General features: G+C 39.2%; 1 protein-coding gene across 3 annotated transcripts; it reads left to right on the top strand.

Moving 5' to 3' along the window:
- The first annotated feature begins 1168 nt into the window (after positions 1 to 1168).
- LOC139552358 (zinc finger protein Gfi-1b-like) lies at positions 1169 to 7506 on the top strand. 3 transcript variants are annotated; one of them, XM_071364015.1, is made up of 7 exons: positions 1169 to 1275; positions 3679 to 3785; positions 5559 to 5729; positions 5892 to 6121; positions 6292 to 6429; positions 6630 to 6795; positions 7304 to 7506. In XM_071364015.1, the coding sequence occupies exons 2-7, from the start codon at positions 3686 to 3688 to the stop codon at positions 7480 to 7482; spliced, it is 984 nt and encodes a 327-aa protein (XP_071220116.1). In that variant the 5' UTR covers positions 1169 to 1275; positions 3679 to 3685; the 3' UTR covers positions 7483 to 7506. The 3 variants fall into 3 exon arrangements, with proteins under 3 accessions (XP_071220116.1, XP_071220117.1, XP_071220115.1); XM_071364016.1 differs by lacking the exon at positions 1169 to 1275 and adding an exon at positions 2848 to 2968; XM_071364014.1 differs by lacking the exon at positions 1169 to 1275 and adding an exon at positions 2889 to 3044.
- The last annotated feature ends 538 nt before the right edge of the window (positions 7507 to 8044 follow it).

The raw sequence follows: 8044 nt of genomic DNA, 5'->3' as shown, positions 1-8044 counted from the left end.
GCACAACCTAAAAAATTGCTGGAAAGAGAGAAGACATGGTTTTATGTTTATATAAAACTAGGCAAGTCAGTTAAGAACAAATTCTTATTTACAATGACAGCCTACCAGAGAACAGTGGGTTAACTGCCTTGTTCAGGGGTAGAAGGACAGATTTTTATCTTGTCAGCTCTGGGATTCGATCCAGGTACCTTTCTGTTCCTGGCACAACGCTCTAACCACTAGGCTACCAACCACCCGTAAACCATGCCTCCCCTCTTTCTAGCCTCTTTCTATTAGCTTTTTATAGACACTTCATTTTATTAACTAAATTGTGTCCTGAAAAGTGCAAAGTAGGCAAGGGATAAAATACACAGTCCTGTTAACCTATTAGAGTTGCTGCAGTCCACACGTGTTATGGAACGAACAATGGCAGTATGAGACGACAGGTAGCCTAGCAGTTAGAGTGTTGGGCCAGTGATCGAAAGGTTGCTAGTTTGCAATATCCTAGCCGACAAGGTGAAAAATCTATTGAGCTGCTCTTGGCCCTTTGAGCAACGCACTTAACCCAAATTGCTTCAGGTAGACCCTGGCTTTGACCCCACTGGGATATGTATAATACATATATGTGTGATATAGGAAAAACATAAGCAACCACAAACATTTTCTTGAGCAAGTAACCAAAAGGTTGCTGGTTCAAATCCTGGTCCTGACAAGGTGACAAAAAATCTGCCACTGTGCCCTTGAGCAAGGCATTAAACCCCAATTGCTCCAGGGACGGTGGACAATGGGGACCCTGGCTGTGACCCCACTCTCTGTGGGTATCTCTGGGGGAGTTGGGTTAGACATTTCCACTACACAATTACGTGTAACAGGACAAATGTAAGCACCCCCCAAATTATTATTATCATCATCTTAGGTACATTTCTATTGTGGGGCCGTAATTGGATGACTTTTATTTTGATAGCGGATGCTGTTGAACCGGGACTGACCACAGGCACAACAGTCTCTTGCACTCCCTCACACATAAGCACGAACACAACACACCACATGAATGCTGCAACTGGACACCTATTTATTTTACAACACTATGTCTATTTAATATTGCACAATCTATTACACAATTCCCCGGCACGTGTAAATATCTTACTTCAATTCGTTTGAGTGCCTTCTTGTATTATATTTGAGCTCCTTTTAATCCTATTTCTATCCATTGAGCTTACATTTTTTGTACTCTTTTATTCACTTAATTAGCCTACTATTCTACTGTGGTTGCATTGTCAAGAGGTAAAGATGCAGGTAAGAATTTCGTTGCACTGTGTATTCCACATATATCATATATGATTAATAATCAATCTTGAACTTGAACTGTTGCTTTGGGTATAAATAGCAGGGGTTGCTGGGATAGCTCTTCAGTCTATAGTTTGGTGCCATAGCTCTGCTGATGTTATTTCTCCTTATATTTAATTTGTCCCCTGAAGTTGAGTGGTTGCTCTAATTAAACCTTGATCTATATCGGGTATTCGCAGAGTGCATTTACCCTGCCTGGGCTTATATAGGGTGGCAGCTGGCTGTTCTTTCAAGAATGAAAGCTAACAAACTACCACCACTCATGATCTAGACGCTAGACTAGAGACTTGTGAAGGCTCTATAGAGTTAGATAGAGGACTTCAGATGGATAAAACCTATTCTGGCATGGACGTCGCCATTGAGGGCTTCAAGCATTTTAAAGTAGTCAACTGGGTGGGACTTCCTTTGGGTTAAGGCAGGATCACATGATTCCATCCGGGTCATTAGGAGGGATCAGCCAATTAATTATACTAGCCAGCAAACACTAGGCACTCTTTCAGTTTATTTGCCAACTGAGTTGTAGAAAATTGACTACTTCGACAAGTAGACTCCCTCAATGGCGCTCCCCGTGCGCTCACAGACGTCAGAGTGGGACAAAAACAAACATGATATCTGTGTAATTCTCTATGTGAGGGTCCTGCATGAGAAAAATGTATTGACGAGAAACTGCCACGTGATGTCGCAAGTGTGCCTCTACACTTCATTACGGTGTGAGTTCATGCACTTAAATACTCGTCTTGGCAAGATTCAGTATATTAGTGTAGTTTACAAAGATGACATTCATTGTTTTACTGTTATTGTAACACAAAATAACTTATTTTTATTTGTTTTATTCAAAATAATATTTTCATTATTTTCAACGCACTGATCCATTAAGATACATATGTATGACAGTTTGAATAGAGTAGACCTACTGTCTGACCAAAGTTATGAGAAAAAAAATCTAGGCTATGTCAGTAACTGATGGACAGGTACACAAAATACAGTCAAGTGCAAACAAGACTGTGTAAACATGAATAATCTGAGACTGGTTTGGTGTGTGTATCTATGGAGGAGCTGGTGTCTAGTTTGCTTATTTAAATCTTAAATCACCCAAGACTATGTATTAACAATTTTATTTACACAACACAGAGAATGTAACGACTACTGTAAATCTTGTAAATCAAATATTACAAGTTGTAGGCTAATGAGTGAAACTTTTGGATTGGATTTCTTTTTGTTTCTCTAATCGATTTTAATAGTTGTAAAGTATTCTGTAATTGGTGAAATTACCTTTGTTCCTTCCTATTTGAAAACCATTATATGCCAAACAAAATATAATCACGTGAGAGACATGATGTTCAATAATTATTTCAATTTATTTGTGAACTGTTTGAAACGTAAAATCGTTTGTAACAGTTCGAGGAGCTGTGTCAACATTCATATATGTTTTTTCTACGCAAATTGCCACCTGCGAGTTGGCGCTCTCATTGGTTGAAACCACAGTCAGATTCCAACACAACACTATCTGATTGAAAATCAGGGAGGGGAGCAAAAGAAAAGAGCAAAAAGTGCGATGTTTTACAGTGGTTTGGATTCTGAGTTTTGCGAAAGGATTTTAGGAAATATTTTTACTTCGACTTATTGGATATTGTTTTAATAAGTAAGCATTGCCAATATACAGTAATATACAGTAATACGACAACTATCCTACCTAGCCTACTTGTTATAAACTAACGGTAAGTGCAGCAAGTGCATGTTATTATAACGAATTTTTCCTGTAGCATAATTTATGTAAATTTGTATTGATAATTCGAATAAAGAAAATTACGATAGATTAATTTAGGTTATAAATACATTTATGCATTTTACAATTAGCCGATCCAAGTCAGTAATGTATTATTATTATTTTAAACATCACAAGCCTATCATATGCTTTTTTTTCAGTCTTTTACAGCGTTATTTCATGATAAGCCTACATACTTAAATGGGTAACTCAAATACTGATTGATCATTCTATTGTATTGGACTTGACAGCATATTTATTTGTGGGATATTCTGGGAATTAGTTGGTATGGCTTGGTTATTTTAAATGTACAATTCATGTAGGACAACAGTTTATTTAGCCTACATTTAAAACATTAGTGTTAGCATAAAGTCAAACAACCTACCTAAATATATAATAATTTATTTAACCCATTGTTTCCCTCGCTCAAACTCACTCCTTCAAAAATGTTATATCAGCCCACCTAAACATTTTGAAAGTTCACAGACTCGTAAACTGCATTATAACATGTTAGGCCTAGGCCTCCATAATACCTCACATATTTTGAGATGCCTATAAGCATTTGCCATAATTATTTTTTCCAACAGCGTTGTCATGCCACGATCCTTTTTGGTGAAAAACAAGAGGTGCACATCTTACAATGTGCACCAATCTCACGAAGATGAAGCCGAATCGAGGGACACTGCATTTACAGGTTAGTTAGAATGCCAAGATTATCATGGAGACTCATCAATACTTTTACAAGTGTATTATGAGAAGTGTATAATGATTTGCCAGTTATTTCATGCATTGCCACAGTTTATAATTCATCAATTGACAATGACAAGTTTACATTTCCTTTATTCACACCCCTGTGCATCACAGACATCAGTATTTTTTCTATCTGCACCACTATAGGCTATTGCAAAAAAAAGAAAAAAAAAGGACATTTATTTGACTTGAGGAAAGTGAAACCATAATGATGAGTTGCAGCATGCAGTGGGACTTTTATAAATGTATGTTAAACATCATCATAGAAAATAAATACAATTGAGGACAGAGGCAACACCTGTTGAACTATTAGACGAAGTATCGTCCAAAGCAAGAGAAATATGCTCCGACTGTTATTGATGGTCAGATTTGTCAATGCGTTCACAATTCACTGAATTCTTTGAATTCATAGGAATTCGCCTATTGAAACTAAGCGGTTAGGGCTGGTTTCACGGATATGCAAAAGAGAAATTATTCTGAAGAATAGCCGTCAGAGTATGCGCTGTACAGGTAACTGCCAAAATAAAGGAAACACAACATAAAGCGTTTTAATAGGGCGTTGGGCCACCACGAACCGCCAGAACAGCTTCAATGCGCCTTGGCATAGATTGTACACGTGTCTGGATCTCTATTGGAGGGATGCGACACCATTCTTTCACGATAAATACCATCATTTTGTGTTTTGTTGGTGGTGGAAAACTATGTCTCAGGCGCCACTTCAGAATCTCCCATAGTGTTCCATTAGCTTGAGATCTGGTGACACACACACACACACACACACACACTTTAAACCCTTTGAGACCCCTGTTTCAAAGTCACTTGCCGTGTCCGAATACCCATACTAGTGTACTATACTGAAGAAAAATATAAACGCCGCATGCAACATTTTCAAATGTTTTACTGAGTTACAGTTCATATAAGGAAATCAGTTAATTGAAATACATTTATTAGGCCCTAATCTATGGATTTCACATGACTGCAGCCATGGGTGGGCCTGGGAGGGCATAGGCCCACCCACTTGACAGCTGGGCCCACCCACTGGGGAGCCAGGCCCCACCAATCAGAATGGGACCAACACTTTACATGCTGCGTTTATATTTTAGTTCAGTGTACATACTTAAACTGCATATTCATTTCGGTGTTTGATCTAATTTAATTCACTTGTCTTTTCCAACTCAACAGTTTGACAACAGCTGATAATCAGATAAATTGATGCACTGTACCAAAATGAACGAATGGCGGGAGTCAACGCAATCGTGCATTAGATGATGCATTGGGAATACTATTTTCAAAACTTCGCACACTATAAAAAAATTTTTTTTTGCATACTATTTAGTACGCTAGTATGGGTATTAGGACATGACCACTGAGATGTCTTCTTCTAGCCATGATAGCCAACATAATGGGAAACTGGGAATTTTTATACATTAACCTTAGCATAATGGGATGTTTTAATTGCTCAATTAACTCCGGAACCACAGCCACATCTGTGTGGAAGAACCTGCTTTTAATATACCTTCTATCCATCATTTACTCAAGTGTTTCCTTTATTTTCGCAGTTACCTGTACATTTATGTACATTTTCACAGATAAACCTTTCTCATATAAAAAAATATATTTTATTACTTTTTAACTCTCCATTGTTGGAAAAGGGCTCCATACCTGTTGTATTCGGTCCATGTGACAAAAAACATTCTATTTGATTTGATCTTGTCAGAACCAAAGAGTCCAGAGTCTCCAGTCAGGCCTCAGTCACTGAGTCAGCCCACTCATCCTGACACCTATTCTTACATGAAAAATGAACAGGAGCCTGAACGGCCAGTCCCCTTTCACCCTGACCCAACAGGACACCCTGTTACCCCTGCTCCACCACCATACTACTTATCAGGTGAGAGACCCTCCAACTGGGCTGGGATGTTGTGAAGAGACAAAAATCGTTGGGAATAGAATATAATAGAACCTTATTGGTCCTAAATGGGACAATATATGATTCAGGTTTTTTCAGAGGAAGTGTTCATTGAGTCAATTGTCTTATTACTTCTACCCTCAGAGGCTCACATGGCAGAGCTCCCTGCATACTACAAGCCCTCCTACACCTGGGACTCTGTACCTGCGCCCTATGACCTTTGTACGATGGGCTTCCTCCCCTCCCTCCTGCAGCACTCCAGGAGCCTATTTGGGGCTAAAGTCAGCCACAGCCCTGAGCCCCAGCAACCTCTGGACTGCAGCACACACTACTACCCCACCTCGGGAACTTATCACTGCATCACCTGTGACAAGGTACATATGCAGGAGTGGTGTCATAGCTTTCTCTTTACACTGTGTAACTGACAATAACTAATGGGCCTATACAGAATTAGACTGCCAGAACACTTGTTTAAAAGACTACACATTGACATTGTGATTTAATGAAAAGCTCCTCCTAGCCCTGTCCTCCTCTGCCACGGCAGGTGTTCTCAACCCCTCATGGTTTGGAGGTGCATGTCAGACGCTCCCACAGCGGGACCAGACCATTCGGCTGCAGCATCTGCAGGAAAACCTTTGGCCATGCTGTCAGTCTGGAGCAACACATGAACGTTCACTCACAGGTACCCACAATGCACAGTGTCCTGTTGGAGATGGTTAAGGAGACAAGACAGACAACCAGAGATGTGTAATCTGGCACATTGTCCAAATTGCCCTAAATTATGTGTATACTTCCATAGAAAAGTAGCCTAAGGTACATACTTTCATGACAATGATATTTGAGATGAGATGATAAATTAAGTACATGTTTCCTTAAACAAAGGAAAGAAGTTTTGAATGCAAGATGTGTGGAAAGACATTCAAGCGCTCTTCCACCCTCTCCACCCATCTACTCATCCACTCCGACACCAGGCCCTACCCCTGTCAGTACTGTGGAAAGAGGTTCCACCAGAAGTCGGACATGAAGAAACACACCTACATCCACACAGGTGAGGAGAGAAGAGCATCCACAGAGCACCAAAGTTAGGGATCCAACCACTGATTTGATTGTATTGTAATTTCTCAGAAAACTAAAAAGCAACGTTAGTGATTGCCTCACACTGTAGTTCTCTGCTTTCTAGGTGCTGTTAACATGAATTGTTTCCTAGAGTAATATAACTGCTGATGAATCAGAAAAATAAACTTAAACAAATGTCCATCTGATTTGCATATCTGGTTTTCCTACTTTGCCAAGGCCTCTGTGAAAGGAACTCTGTGCAGGTGGAATATGTTTCCAATGAATGTTTGACAAATCTTAACAATGGCACGATTCTTTCCTCCCAGTCACTGATACTGACTTTACAGCACAGATATACCTCATGCGTTACATGTTATCCGTTTTCATACTTTTTATACTTGTACAGCAAGAGCATCAATACAAAATGAAACTGTGATATTTGATTCTGATAGATTTGATAATGTCACTGTTTAAACATGTCTTTGTATGTGTCTATTTAGGTGAGAAGCCCCACAAATGCCAGGTGTGTGGCAAGGCATTTAGCCAGAGCTCCAACCTCATCACACACAGTCGTAAACACACAGGCTTTAAGCCCTTTGGCTGTGAGATCTGTGTCAAGGGCTTCCAACGCAAGGTGGACCTCCGCAGACACCATGAGAGCCAGCATGGCCTGAAGTGACGAGGTTGAGAACAATGGATAGAGAAGAAGAGGAAAGAGTGCCTTAGCAAAACAACATAGCAAAGAAAGAGAAAGAACGACCAAACATGTCCCTTAGTGGTGAGCATCATGACACAAAATATCCACTATGGACACAATCATTTTGTTTTACACATATCGTATTGAATCTTATCCTTCTTGTGAAAAGGCATTTTTAAGTCAACCAGACTTTAGACAAGGCAAATTATGAATATACTTTTTTCATAAAGTATTTGCTATCACTTAAGGAGGAACAGCCCTTTGGAATAAAATCTAATTCAACTGATATCCTTTGGGTGCATTATGATGTTGTATACTTATGACAGAGGCCTTTAAAGTCAAATGTGAAGAGAGATAGGTCTCATGATTTTGTTGCATAATGTATTTAAGAAAAAGCTTTATATGTTCACAAAGAGTTTGTTTGCCATTCATACTATAGTTATAAATGAATCTTATGTCAAATAAAAGGAAGCAATGGTATGAATGAACAAATGCTCTCCAAATAACGGTGAGATTTTATTATAATCCTCGTAATCATTGTGGT

Source organism: Salvelinus alpinus, chromosome 24 (genome assembly GCF_045679555.1).
Source record: "Salvelinus alpinus chromosome 24, SLU_Salpinus.1, whole genome shotgun sequence".
Taxonomy (NCBI): domain Eukaryota; kingdom Metazoa; phylum Chordata; class Actinopteri; order Salmoniformes; family Salmonidae; genus Salvelinus; species Salvelinus alpinus.
This window is presented reverse-complemented; position numbering and strand designations above follow the sequence as displayed.

Bases quoted from the DNA above. Each gene is read 5' to 3' on its own strand.
- LOC139552358 (XM_071364015.1), top strand. From the start codon at position 3,686: ATGCCACGATCCTTTTTGGTGAAAAACAAGAGGTGCACATCTTACAAT. The intron at 3,786-5,558 runs GTTAGTTAGAAT...TGATCTTGTCAG, and splicing joins GAGGGACACTGCATTTACAG to AACCAAAGAGTCCAGAGTCT. The intron at 6,430-6,629 runs GTACCCACAATG...CCTTAAACAAAG, and splicing joins ACATGAACGTTCACTCACAG to GAAAGAAGTTTTGAATGCAA.